Consider the following 14,769-nt stretch of genomic DNA (forward strand, 5'->3'; position numbering starts at 1 on the left):
GTACACGTGTAGCTACTTAAATATCCACAATTATATGGACATGGATATAAAGACAATCGTGTATAAAATCCTCATTTGCTCTGTTTTGCTTGATTTGGAGTGTGTCATCTTATAGTTGAAAGATGGTCTTCCATAACCAGAAACCCTAGGCTGCTAAACAAAAGACCATCAGATACAAAATGGATTAGTTCTCCATAGCCCACCAAATAGGATCCTCAGCAAATTGGCCGTTTTATGGATCAGGCAGAAAGAAACGCTCAGCACTTTTATAGAAAAGTGGACCAGTTAGGTCCAACGTGAACAGTGAACAGAAATTCTTTTTGCCTACTCAGTTAAAATTGCACTGTATTTTTCTCCATTTCTCCATTTCTCTGGTCCCTCTAGTACTCATTTTTAACTTCTGTGCTACCCTATCTATTTCGTAACGAATGCCAGTGCAGCCATGGGGACCCTAATGTTTTATAATTGATGAAAGTCTCAGACGACCTCCCACTGCTTCTGACAGAATCCTAGGCCATGTGGGAGAAAGAGGAAGAGACTGCTCTTATCTCCCGGCCATCTGACGGGGTCTGGGTCAGTGAAGGGTCCCTTCTGGCACAACGCTTTATAGCGACTGTCCCCTCACACCTACCTGAGAAGCTGCTGCTCCGGCATCCTAGTCACATTAATTATCTTATCATAAATGTCTATAATCCCCCTCTTCTAACCGTAATTCAGGATAACAAGCTGTTCTCAAAACCATAGTATTTATTTTCTTAGGCTATTTATTGGATTTCATTTTTTACTTTTATTAAAGAAGTCATTTTACTGAGCTATTCTTTTGGGAAAGTTCTATCTGAATAGGAACATTTGAAAATATCCCTTGTCTGATTCTCAGGCATGGTGCATTTTTTCGTGATATATTTGGATTGGCCATGAAGGTTTTTACACTGTTATCTTTATAACCTAAATTAGTTAACACTTCCTATTTCATTTTCTTAGAAAGAACATTACCTTAAACGTCTTCACTGAAAATTAAACTCAGTGAGTGGGGAGGATGGGGTTTATCAATATTCTAAGAGAATATGGACATATTCTCTTAGAGTCTCCCTCTTGCTTTACTTGGAAGTGCTGCCTTGTGTTGTATCCTTATTTATCTTCTGAAAGTCAATTTGTGTCTTGGTGGTGGAGCAAAGGGCAAAATTGCTTAAACATAGGACTAATTGATTGATATCATTATCAACTTTTTCTAATTTAAGTGAAATATGTTTTAATCAAATACACACAGCTATGAAAGTGAATTCCTATAAGACTGCAAATATGCTGTGGCTTTGACCCTGCTGCTTACACAACTGTAATCAGCTGACATACCCAGTTCAGACAACAGTTTTATGCACTAATCAACCATCTGGCTTTTCGAGATACTAAGTAAGGCCCTTTTCCATTTCAGAAAACAGATAAAAAGGAAAATTCAGGAAGTTTGGAGGCCATAAATGAGCCCATTCCACAGCCTATGCCTTTTCCACCCAGCATTATCAGGTCAGGATCCCCGAAATTGGATCCTTCTGAGGTCTACCTGAAATCTAAGACTTTATATGAAGATAAACGTAAGTAGTTGTGGAATATTTCAGGAAAGCATGCAACAAAATTAATTTGAATTTTCTTAAAAACTTGACTTTTCCATCTTTCAAAACCATGTTGAAGTTATTCCTTCATTCCCATTTTAATATGACTTTGGGCTTCTTCCATTTATATTCAACATTCATTCATTTATTTTCTTCAAAACCATGTATTATTAAGGGCCTTCTGTCTACCCAACATCGTAGTAGGTAATGGGAATACAGAGGTAATAGGTTACATAGGCCCCGCACCCCAAAAGATGATTAAGCCTAAATGGAAAAGACAAAGAGGTAATCAAATACATATACAAATAAGTGCAGATAAGCCCCTAACAGGTTCAGTAATAGAAGGATGGACTGAATGAATTGGGATCCAAAGTAGAAAATGGTCAGTTTTACGGCTGTGGGTAGTAGGAAGTGTCAGATACTGCTTCATATAGGAAGTTAAGCTTTAACCAAGTCTTTAAAGACAATGAGGTAGGTGTTTATGAGATAGATGAAAGGGAAAGAAAGAAGGAATAGCATGTGCACATTGACCTTGTATGGGCTGGGTTCTGCACAGAGTTCAGTTTAGCTGCGTGTGGTTGGCAAGGGAAACTAGAGGGGGAGGGCGGATTATGCTGTTCGGAGGAAGCTGGAGACAGTGGTATACATGATAGAGAGCCACAGAATGGTTTTAACCATAGGGATGAAATTGTTGGACTTGACTTTCAGAAAGATTTTCCTGGCAGGGATACGAAGGATGATGAATCAGAGGGGTGTGTGATCTGAGGAGGAAACCAAAGGGTAGAGTAGACTCCTTCGAGGAGTCCAGCTGAGAGATGATGAGAAGAGAATGTGCATAGGGTGGAAATTCATTTTCATACTAATTTACTTACTAATGATAGATCTTTTCCAAAGTAAAATCATAGATTTAAGTAGGTTTAATTTTTTAAATTTATTTATTTTTAGAAATAGATTTAGGTCTACCTTGGAAAAGATGTACACAAGTGAAAACATTATATATAATTGCCTTCATACTTATTTAACCTGTTACAGATCTTTGTCTTGATAGTCCGATAGTCCCAGGCCATATTTAGGAAGATGAAACATTGATTTGAAAGCATCAAGAATTAATGGACGTGTAATACTGAGAGCATGGAAGTGGGAGCAAATATTCCTAAGGAGTCTTGATTCAAAGTTTGGGTTAGAGCACAAAACAGAGATTTATGATTGAATTTTATTGTATTATTAATCCTTTTAGAATAAAGTGTGTATTATGTATGTATGTTTGTATTTATTATTTTCTGGTTTTCCTTAGCGCCAAACACCAAAGATTTGGATGTTTTTCTTCGGAAACAAGAATCAGGGTTTGGCTTTAGAGTGCTGGGAGGAGATGGACCTGACCAATCTGTAAGTTTAAATACTTTGGAATTTGGCTGCTCCTGTTAAAACTTTTAAGCAGAGATTTGGTAGAATACGGTGTTTTTGTTTTGTTTTTGGTTTGGTTTTTTAAAAGATTTTGTTTTCTCTGACAGTTTCATTAATATGAGGAAGAACTTCGTTTCTATTGGTGTCATAATACCTCAGTTAACTTGGTGTAGCTGAGGTTAAAACTATAGGTAAAAGCTGAATATGTCAGCTGTAAATTAGAGTAATAAATGGTTATACTAGCAAAACATTTACATCTAGAATTTTATTTATACAGGATTCTCACTCAAACTTAGAGAACAAATACAGTGGGTTTATTTTTGTTTTGCCCTTAGTTTGATAAAAAGTAATGTGCTTCTTAGAATTTAAGAACATATTTAAAGTTTTTTTGTATAATATCAAGAAAGACTACGTTATTATCATGCTTAGAAGTTAGGTGAATAACAATATTCTTTTAAAATGACGGGCTTCTTTCTATTTCTGACTAGAACATTTGATTTATAGAGTATAAATGTGTTCTAATTAGTCATATCAGTTACAGTTAAAATAATCATCAGAGACCGTTTAAGGCAGGTTGCCCTACATAGGGCAAGTATAAAATACCTCGATTGTTTCTTTTCTTTCTTTCTTTCTTTTCTTTTTAATTGAGCTATGATTGACATATAACATTACATTAGTTTCAGATGTACAACATAACGATTCGATGTTTGTATACACCACAAAATGATCATCACGATAAGTCTAGTTACCATCCGTCACCAAAGTTATAAATTTTTTTCCTGTGATAAGAACTTTTAAGATTTTTCCCTTAGCAATTTTCGAATATGCACTACAGTATTACTGACTGTAGTCCCCATGCTGTACATTACATCCCCATGACTCATTTATTTTATAAACGGAAGTTTGTGCCTACCTCCCCCCAACCCCCTTTCCACTGTCAACCACCATTCTGTTCTAGGAGTTTTGTTTTGTTTGTTTGTTTATTTATTTTGTTCTTTGTATTTCACATATAAGTGAGAATACACAGCATTTGTCTTTCTCTGTCTGACTTATTTCACTTTGCATAATGCCCCCCAGGTCCATCCGTGTTGTCGCAGTTACCAAGATTTCATTCTTTTTAATGTAGTTTAATCTTCGCATCTGGTGATTTTCTCAATTTTCTTCTTGTAATTGATTTCTAGTTTTATACCATTGTGATTGGAAAAGATGCTTGATATAATTTCAGTCGTCTTAAACTTATTGAGACTTGTTTTGTGGCTTAACATGTGATCTGGCTGAGTAGTAGTTGTGTGTGTGTGTGTGTGTGTGTGTGTGTGTGTGTGTGTGTATAAAGAAGACATCATATGTATATTTCTTTTTTTTCCTAATTGCTATGGCTAGGACTTCCAATACTATGTTGAATAAAAGTGGCAAGAGTGGGCATCTTTGTCTTGTTCCTGATTTTAGAGGGAAAGCTTTCAGCTTTCACCATTGAGTATGGTGTTAGCTGTGGGCTTGTCATATATGGCCTTTATTATGTTGGGGAGTGTTCCCTCTACACACTTTGCTGAGAGTTGTTATAAATGGACACTGAATTTTGTCAGATGCTTTTTCTGTACCTGTTGAGATGATCATATGATTTTTATCCTTCATTTTGTTAATTTGGTGTATCACATTGATTGATTTGTAGATGTTGAACCATTCTTGCATCCCTGGAATAAATTTCACTTGATCATGGTATATGATCCTTTTAATGTACTTTTTAATTCGATTTGCTAATGTTTTATTGAGGATTTTTGCATCTGTGTTCATCAGTGATGTTGGCCTGTCATTTTCTTTTTTGGGGGTGTCCTTGTCTATTTTTGGTATCAGGGTAATGTTGGCCTCATAGAATGAGTTTGGAAGTGTTCCCTCCTGTTCAATTTTTGGAAGAGTTTGAGAAGGATAGGTATTAAATCTTCTATAAATGTTTGGTAGAATTCACCAGTGAAGCCGTCAGGTCCTGGACTTTTGTTTGCTGGGAGGTTTTTAATTACTGATTCAATCTCCTTACTAGTAATTGGTCTGTTAAGATCTTCTACTTTTTCATGATTTACTCTTGAAAGATTGCATGTTTCTAGGAATTTATCCATTTTTTCTAGGTTGTCCAGTTTTTTGGCATATAATTGTTCATAGTAGTTTCTTATGATTCTTTATATTTCTGGTGGTGTCAAGGGTAACTTCTCTTTATTTCTGATTTTACTTTTGAGCTCTCTTTTTTTTCTTGGTGAATCTAGCTAAAGGTTTGTCAATTTTATTTATCTTTTCAAAGAGCCTGCTCTTAGTTTCACTTTTCTATTGTCTTTTTAGTCTCTATCTCATTTATGTCTACTCTGATCTTTGTTATTTCCTTCCTTCTACTAACTTTGGGCTTCTTTTGTTCTTTTTCTAGTTCCTTTAGGTGTAAAGCTAATTTTTGAGATTTTTCTTGTTTTGAGGTAGGCCTGTATTGCTATGAACTTCCCTCTTAGAACTACTTTTGCTGCATCCCAGAGATTTTGGTAAGTTGTATATCCATTTTCTTTTGTCTCAAGGTATTTTTTTATTTCTCTCTTGATTTCTTCATTGATTCATTGGTTGTTCAGTAGCATGTAGTTTAATCTTCACATTTTGTGATTTTTCCCAATTTTCTTATAATTGATTTCTACTTTTATACCCTTGTGGTTGGAAAAGATGCTTGATATAATTTCAGTCTTCTTAAATTTATTGAGACTTGTTTTGTGGCTTAACATGTGATCTGTCCTGAAGAGTGTTCCACTTGAGAAGAATGTGTAATATGCTACTTTTGGATAGAATGTTCTATATATATCTGTTAAGATTATCCGTTCTAATGTGTCATTTAAGGCCCACGTTTCCAAGATTGATCTTATGTCTGCATGATCTAGTCATTGATGTAAGTGGAGTATTAAAATTCCTTACTATTACTGTATTACTGTCAGTTTCTCCCCTCAGGTCTGTTAATATTTGCTTTATATATTTAGGTGCTCCTATATTGGGTGCATAAATATTTACAAATGTTATATCTTCTTGTTGGATTGACTCCTTTATCATTATGTAATGCCCTTTTTGTCTTTCATTGCAATCTTTGTTTTAAAGTCTATTTTGTCTGATGTAGGTATAGCTACCTCAGCTTTCTTTTGGTTTCTTTTTGCACAGAACATCTTTATCCATCCCTCTGCTTTCAGTCTTTGTGTCTCCTTACATCTGAAGTGAGTGTCTTATAGGCAGCATATAGATAGGTCTTGTTTGTTTATACATTCAGCCACTCTAAGTATTTTGATTGGAGAATTTAGTCATTTACACTTAAAGTAATTATTGAGAGGTATGTACATGTCATTTTGTTAATTGTTTTCTGGCTGTTTTGTAGTTCCTCTCTGTTCCTTTCTTCTTCTCTTGCTTTCTGTGTTATGCTCATATTCTATTTTTGTTATCTTTTGTGTGTCTACTATAGGTTTTTGTTTGTGGTTACCATGAGGCTCACATATAACAGCTTATATATATATCAGTCTATTTTAAGTTGATAGCAAGTTAAATTTGAATGCATTCTAAAACTCCCCCCCATCACATTTTACGTTTTTGATGTCCCATTTCACATCTTTTTATTTTGTGTATCCCGTTACTGATTATTCTAGTTATAGTTATTTTTACTACTTTTGTCTTTTAACCTACATACTAGCTTCGTAAGTGATTATATTTACCTTACCCATGAGATTTATACTTTCATATGTTTCCTTGTTGCTAATTAATGCCCTTTCTTTTCAGCTAAAGTAGTCCCTTTCACATTTCTCATAAGGTCAGTTTAGTGATGAAGAACTCCTTTGATGGTTTCTTGTCTGGAAAACTCCATCTGTCCTTCAATTCTGAATGATAATTTTGCTGAGTAGAGTATTCTTGGTTGGAAGTTTTTTCCTTTCAGCACTTTGAATATATCATGCCACTCACTTCTGGACTGCAAAGTTTCTGCTGAAAAATCTGCTCATAGTCTTTTGGGGGTTCCTTTGTATGTAACAAGTTGTTTTCCTCTTGCTGCTTTTAAGATTCACTCTTTAACTTTTGACATTTTAATTATAATGTATCTCTGTGTGGATCTTTTTGAGTTTGTCTTTTTGGGAACTCTCTGGGCTTTCTGGATCTGGATGTCTGTCTCTTTCCCCAGGTTAGGGAAGTTTTCACAGCCATTATTTCTTCAGGTAAGTTTTCTCCTCCTTTCTCTCTCTCTTCTTCTGGCACCCCTATAATGCAAATGTTTTTCTGCTTGAAGTCATTCCGTAGGTACCTTGGGCTATCCTCACTTTTTTTCATCTTATTTTTTTCTTTTTGCTGCTCTTGTTGGGTGAGTTCCATGGCCCTGTCTTCTAGATCACTGATTCTTTCTTCTGTTTTATCCAGTCTGCTGTTGAATCCCCCTAGTGTAATTTTCGGTTCAGTTATTGTATTCTTCAGCTCCATGACTTCTGTGTAGTACTTTCTTATATTTTCTGTCTCTTTATTGAAGTTCTCACTGTGTTTATGCATTCTTCTCCCACATTCAGTAAGCATCTTTATGACCATTACTTTGAACTCTTTATCTGGTAAATTACTTATCTCCATTTCATTAAGGTTTTTTTCCTTAGGTTTTATTTTGTTCTTTCATTTGGAACATATTTCTCTGTTTCCTCATTTTGCTTAACTCTCTATTTTTGTTTCTATGTATTAGGTGAAGCAGCTACCTCTCCCAGTCTTGAAGGAGTGACCTTGTTTAGGAAATGAGCTTATCTTTCAACTTTGCCCTAGCTCTTGGTTGTCTCTCCAACCTTTGTGATTGTCTAAGCAGCCTGATTTATTCTCAATAAGTCCCAGTCACTGAGGGTGTGCCAAGACCTCTCAGTGTTCCAAAGGGAGGGACCTCAGTCAGCAAGCATCTAGCTTCAGGCTGATTGGAAGCCATACCCTCAGGCAGCAGCTTTTAAAGTATGTCAACATACACAGTCCTGTGGGACTGCAGTTGTAAACTCTGCTGGCCTCCAGACCAGGAGATCTGAAGGTATCACCTGGGTGACAGTTGCAAAAATCAGGACTTCAAACAAGTTTATAAGCTCGTTTCTGGGAGGTACCAGAGAGCCATAGTGAAGCCAGGGAAGAGTGCAAAGATGGCATCTCCAGCCTCTGTTCCCTGAAAGCACCTCTGTAGCCTCTAGATGTGTGGCAAAGCTGAACCCTGCCCCTCAAGCTAGGACAAGTAAATAGGCCTTTTTCACAAAAAGACTGGGGTTGGGGGGCAGTGTTTCAGTCTGCAGTCTGTGTAGTGCCATGGGGGTGGGAGCTTGTCAAGAACTATCTCTCTTATTGTTACAGTCTCATGGGACTCAAGAATGCAGGCTGCCCTGGCCACCAGTGCCAAGCAATTAAGGAATGACCCCTGTGTAGACTACATGTGCCCACCAGCTTTAGCTAAGCAGCCAGAGAGTTCACGGCCAGGGCATACCCACTAGCATTAGCGGGGCAGTAGGAGAGTGTAGGCCAGGGTGCATCCACTGGCACAGCAGAGTAGAGGGAGGGAACAAAAATTGGTGCCTGCTAGCACCTCTATCCCTGGAGAGAGTCCCAGTAGAGCTCCAGCCCTTCAGCAGATGCTTTAAGAGTAGCAAATGAATCTCCTTCACATACAGTCTAGGCAGTTTTCAAACTGCTGCTTTTGCGCTGGTCCCCGGGGTGAGTGAGTCTGTGTGTAAACCCTTTAAGAAAAGTATCTCAGTTCCCTATAGCCCTTTGGGTCCCCTGGATGTGAGGCCCTTTGGTTTTCCAAGCCAGACATTTTGGAGGTCCATCTCTCCATTGCAGATCCAACGGTTAAGTTGCATGATGTGAGGCACGAACCCCTCACTCCTTAGGGAGAAGCTCCAGCTTTGTGAGATGCCTCTGATTATAGGTCACTGTGTTGGGGGGTAGGGTTTGGCAGACCATGTCTCTGCCTTTCCTACCCATCTCAGTGTGGCCCTTTTACCATTTCTTGTGAAGGAATTGTTCAGCTAATTTTCAAATCTTTTTCAGAGGGAATTGTTCCACATGTAGCTATAGATTCCATGTGTCCATGGGAGGAGGTGAGTTCAGGATCTTCTTACAACAACATGTTGGACCGTACCTCCTCCAGACTAGTTATATTTCTCTTGATTGTTTCTGATGGTAGATGTAGTTTCGTAGATATAGTTTGTCACTTCCTATTTTGTTGATACTCATAGTGTTCGTTCACTTAGGCATTTTAAGAATTTTTCTCAAACAGCTTGGGAGAAACCTTTCTCTTCTCTTCTCTCCTTTTTAATTGAAGTATAGTTGATGTACAATGTTATATAAGTTACAGGTGTACAATATAGTGATTCACAATTTTTAAAGGTTATAGTCCATTTATAATTATTATAAGATATTGACTATATTCCCTGTTTTGTACAATATATCCTCGTATCTTATTTCATATATAATAGTTTGTACCTCTTAATCCCTTATGCCCATATTGCCCCTCTCCACTTCCCTCTCCCCACCGGTAACCACTAGTTTGCTTTCTATATCTATGAGTCTGCTTCATTTTTGTTATATTCACCAGTATTTTGTATTTTTCTACATATAAGTGATATATTCCACATATAAGTGATATCATACAGTATTTGTCTGACTTATTTCACTTAGCATAATGTCCTTCAAGTCCATTCATGTTGTTTCAAATGGCAAAATTTCATTCTTTTTTATGACCTAGTAGTATTCCATTGCACATATATGTATGTATATATAGGTGTGTATATAGATATAGATCACATCTTCTTTATCCATTCATCTGTTGATGGACACTTAGGTTGCTTCCATATCTTGGCAATTGTAAATAATGCTGTTATGAACGTTGGGGTACATGTATCTTTTCGAGTTAGTGTTTTCATTTCTTTTAGATATATACCCAGGAGTGGAATTGCTGTGTCATATGGTAGTGCTATTTTTGTTTTTTGAGAAACCTCCATGCTGTTTTTGACAGTAGCTGCACCAATTTATATTCCCACTAACATTGTAAAAGATTTCCCTTTCCTCTATATCCTTGCCAACATTTGTTATTTGTAGACTTTTTGATGATAACCATTTTGACAGGTGTGAGTTGATACCTTATTGTGGTTTTGACTTGCCTGATGATTAGCAATGTTGAGCATCTTTTCATGTGCCTGTGGGCCATCTGCATTTCCTCTTTGGAAAAATGTCTGTTCAGGTCTTCTGCCCATTTTTTAATTGGGTTGTGTTTTTTGGGATATTAAGCTGTATGAGCTGTATGTATATTTTGGATATTAATCCCTCATTGGTCTCATCATTTGCAAATATTTTTTCCCAGTTTGTAGGTTGTCTTTTTGTTTTGTTTATGGTTTCCTTTGCTGTACAAAAACTTTTAAGTTTAATTACGTCAGATTTATTTTTGTCTTTATTTCCATTACTCTAGAAAATGGATCCAAAAAAATATTGCTGCGATTCATGTCAAAGAGTGTTTTGCCTATGTTTTCCTGTAGCAGTTTTAGAGTATCCCATCTTACACTTGGATCTTTAATCCATTTTGAGTTTATTTTTGTATATGGTATTGGAGAGTGTTCTAATTTCATTCTTTTGCATGTAGCTGTCCAGTTTTCCCGGCACCACTTATTGAAGAGACTTTTTCTCCATTGTATATTCTTGCCTCCTTTGTCCTAGATTAATTGGCCGTAAGTGTGTGGGTTTATCTCTGGGCTCTCTGTTCTGTTCCATTGATCTATGTGTCTGTTTTTGTGCCAGTACCATACTGTTTTGATTAGTGTAGCTTTGTAGTATAGTCTGAAGTCAGGGAAGTCAGGGATTCCTCCAGCTCTGTTCTTCTTTCTCAAGATTGTTTTGGCCATTTGGGATCTTTTGTGTTTCCATACAAATTTAAAAAAAAATTTGTTCTAGTTCTGTGAAAAATGCCCTTGGTATTTTGATAGGGATTGCATTGAATCTGTAGATTGCTTTTGGTAGTATGGTCATTTTAACAATATTAATTCTTCCAGCCCAATAACACAGTATATCTTTCCGTCTGTTTGTGTCGTCTCCAATTTCTTTCATCAGTGACATAGTCTTCCAAGTACAGGTCTTTTACCTCCTTAGTAGGTTTATTCCTAGGTATTTTGTTCTTTTTGATGCAATGGTAAATAGGATTGTTTCCTTAATTTCCCTTTCTGACAGTTCATTATTAGTGTATAGAAATGCAACAGATTTCTGTATATTAATTTTGTATCCTGCAGCCTTACCGAATTCATTGATGAACTCTAGTAGTTTTGTTTTCTGGTGGCAGGAATTTCTACATATATGTAGGATTTTCTACGTATACTATCATGTCATCTGCAAACAGTGACAGTTTTACTTCTTCCTTTCCAATTTGGATTCCTTTTATTTCTTTTTCTTGCCTGATTGCTGTAGCTAGGACTTCCAATACTCTGTAGAATAAAAGTGACAAGACTGAGCATCCTTATCTTGCTCCTGATCTTAGAGGAAATGCTTTCACTTTATCTTCTCTTAAATGTAGGGTTCTAGCAGCTCTGAAACTAGCCCAAACATTTAGGATTACTGAATTATAGGATTCTAATTGCTGGCAAACAGAATGAATTAGATCTGTTCACCTAGATGCAAGTGAATCTTAGGTCACTCTGTTCCCTTAAAATACTTACTGCTTTATAATTTAGAAACAAGACATATTTCTCTTTTGCATATACTAAACTTGTACTAATAGCCTTATGTAATGGGAGTATTGTAAGAATTATTCCAGTTGCTATGAACAGTGTACAAAAAAAATCTTTCCTGATGACATTCAGTGGACTTTACTAGTAGCTACTCCACAAAATTGCATTTTCTGAGTTTAATGTTTTTGTTTTATTATAGTAATGGAAGCGATAGTAGTATTTTTTAAGTTATTGAAATACTTGGTATTTTCTGTCTTCCTTGTCCCTAACCCAGCAAATCCAGAAGAGATTATGTGGTGTGGTCGTTTGAAGTGCCGTTTTGGAGAATGGTCAATTTCTAAGATTTCACCTTTCTAAAATATGACAGTTTTCTTGTTGAAATGCAAAAATCTGTTGGTTTGCACAGTTCTGAGTCAGGAAGTACTTAACTTGGTAGTTAAGGATCTTAGTACATCTTAGTAGACTGTATAGACCAACCTACACCTTATGTCTTATCAGGTATACATTGGGGCCATCATTCCTCTGGGTGCAGCTGAGAAAGATGGTCGTCTCCGTGCAGCTGATGAGCTGATGTGCATTGATGGAATTCCTGTTAAAGGGAAATCACACAAACAAGTGCTAGACCTAATGACGACTGCTGCTCGAAATGGCCATGTGTTATTAACTGTCAGAAGAAAGATCTTCTACAGTGGTATGTGAACCTGTTCCTACTCTGATAAGTTAAAAAAGAAACAAAGAAACTTAGTCCACATTTTTGGGGAGTTTTTTTGGGTTTTTTTTTGGCAGGTTATTTTATTATGTTTAATAGTGTGTGAGATAACTCATTTGGTGTGATCCAAGGCCTCATTGTGGAAGGCCATGTAAGGTCAAAAGGATTCAGAAATAATACTACTACTATCAAAAAAGAGAAATAAATTTTGGGCCTCTATATTAAGATTATATTAATATATATTGATGAATTTGCCGATGTGGCATTGTAGATCAGAGTATCAGCTTCAATCTGTTTTCTGAAAAACAAAGTTATTTAGTCATACCAAGCTATCCCATTAGCTGAATATCAAAAGATTTTGGATCCTGATGATCCTAAATATTCAGAGGATAGAATGTTTCTACTTGACAAGTTTTAGTATAATATAATTTAACATTTGAGTGCTTACCACGTCCCAGACATACTGACTTTTTTACTTACTCTTTAGAACACTATGATGTAAACACTATCATTATTCTAGTTACTCACAGAAAGGTTGAGAAACACATAGGTGGTAGGTAGTAGGACCAGGATTAAAACAGGTAGTTTAATTACAGAGCTTGGGGTCTAAACCATTACACTTGGGTATGAAAATCTCATGTATTTTCTCTTCAGTAGTTTTGTGAATATTAAGTAGAAATTTTTAAAAGTGAATTCTTGCCACTTAAAATTTTTTAAAAGATAACCCTGTGGCACCACAAGAGTGTAAGCCTCATGTAGTTTGGGAGTTTCATCCATTTAGTTATGTGCTGTGTCCCCAGTATTTAGAAAATGCCTGCCTGGCACAGAGTGGACATAAAAAAATCTGTCGACTTGATGAATAGTTGCATTACTCTTAAAAATGAGGCACTGTGTTTTTGATTGCAACGTCCAAAGTAAAGGCCCAGGGACTTCCCTTGTGGTCCAGTGGTTAAGACTCCCTGCTCCCAATGCAGGGGCCCGGGTTCGATCCCTGGTCAGGGAACTAGATCCTGCTTGCTGCAACTAAGAGCCTGCATTGCTGAAGCTAAAGATCCCTCATACCACAACTAAAAGATCCCGCACGCGGCAACAAAGATCCCGCGTGCTGCAGCTAAGACCTGGCACAGCCAAATAAATAAATAAGTAAATAACAACAAAGTAAAGGCCCACCTCCCTTCCTAAATATCAGGTATTCCGTGATGCATACAGATTTTAATGCAGTGTTGCCTCCATTTGGTTGTGCTGAAGTCAGAACATAACTACACAGAGTAAAAAATGTGATGCTATACAACTAGAGGTTGGCTCCCTCCTGGAAAGCATCATGAAGAAGCTTTATAGTAGTTTGATATTACTGGAAGCATTTTAGCTAATTCATTCTAACCATGCATTATATCAAAAAGAACCTTTCTTTTTATTAATGATTGGATGTTGGTGACACTTTGTCGAGGTGCAAAAACGTATTCTCAGAATCACATAGATTTTGACGCAAAGAGACCTTGTAAATGCATATTCATCGATAGCAATGTTGTTGTGGTTGTTGTTTATGATGTTTTGTATCAAATTATGGCACAAAACTTGCTCTTTTTTTGAAATCAGTTAGGACTAACTTGTGTTATTCTTTCTCACATTATGATGTTATCTTGAATAGGAAAAAAAGGTGTAGGTTAACTGCCCATTTGCTAGGAATTCCATATGACCTAATCTATGCCTAGGAGAGTTTGCCGTTCATGTGGACAGCTTGTTGTATGCCTGAGAACTGCTAATGGTTAACTCATCCGGTATCACCCATCAGGAACCTGCAGTTGTAAAACACATTGTAAAAGATAAATTCTGTGTAGATGGCAAACTGTTCTCAACCTGTAATGTGCAGCATCTCTGTCCTGATGCAGTGACCTCTCAGACGTCATGAGTGTCAGTCACTGCACTAATTATATTTAAAGTTGATTTTAAAAGGAAGTTTACTATGTTGTTATTCATTATCAACTTTTTAAAAAAATTACTGGTCCAGGTTAAAAACCTTGCTGGAATTAAAATAATTTCAAGAAGGATTTTTTTACTATCAAATTTCACAGAAGCTTTGAAAAACTTCCTTTAAAGTGAGGTAACGTTTTGCATTTTTCCAACTATGTACTTAAAGAGCATTTAAGAAGTCAGCTGGACTGCTGCCGCCTACATCTGCACTCAAATTAGGTCCAGAGCTCACGTGGGTGGAGGTGCTGCTTTTCTATTCTTTATGTTATTAGAAGCTAAATTTTCTTGTGAAAGGCTTAGCACAAAAACACTTTAGTTATCAAAAGTTATGATATTCCAGAAATATCAAAATTGATCATGTTTATTATAG

General features: G+C 36.5%; 1 protein-coding gene across 5 annotated transcripts in view; it reads left to right on the top strand.

Annotated features, from left to right (window-relative positions):
• The window catches only part of MAGI3 (membrane associated guanylate kinase, WW and PDZ domain containing 3), a 271,906-nt gene that overhangs the window by 228,765 nt on the left and 28,372 nt on the right, over positions 1-14,769 (top strand). For all 5 annotated transcript variants that reach the window (XM_067727306.1, XM_067727307.1, XM_067727309.1 and 2 more), the window contains exons 12-14: positions 1,430-1,586; positions 2,899-2,990; positions 12,218-12,410. In XM_067727306.1, coding sequence (XP_067583407.1) covers positions 1,430-1,586; positions 2,899-2,990; positions 12,218-12,410 — 442 coding nt within the window. The remainder of the gene's footprint in view (positions 1-1,429; positions 1,587-2,898; positions 2,991-12,217; positions 12,411-14,769) is intronic.

The sequence above is a fragment of the Pseudorca crassidens genome, chromosome 2 (assembly GCF_039906515.1).
Source record: "Pseudorca crassidens isolate mPseCra1 chromosome 2, mPseCra1.hap1, whole genome shotgun sequence".
Taxonomy (NCBI): Eukaryota; Metazoa; Chordata; class Mammalia; order Artiodactyla; family Delphinidae; genus Pseudorca; species Pseudorca crassidens.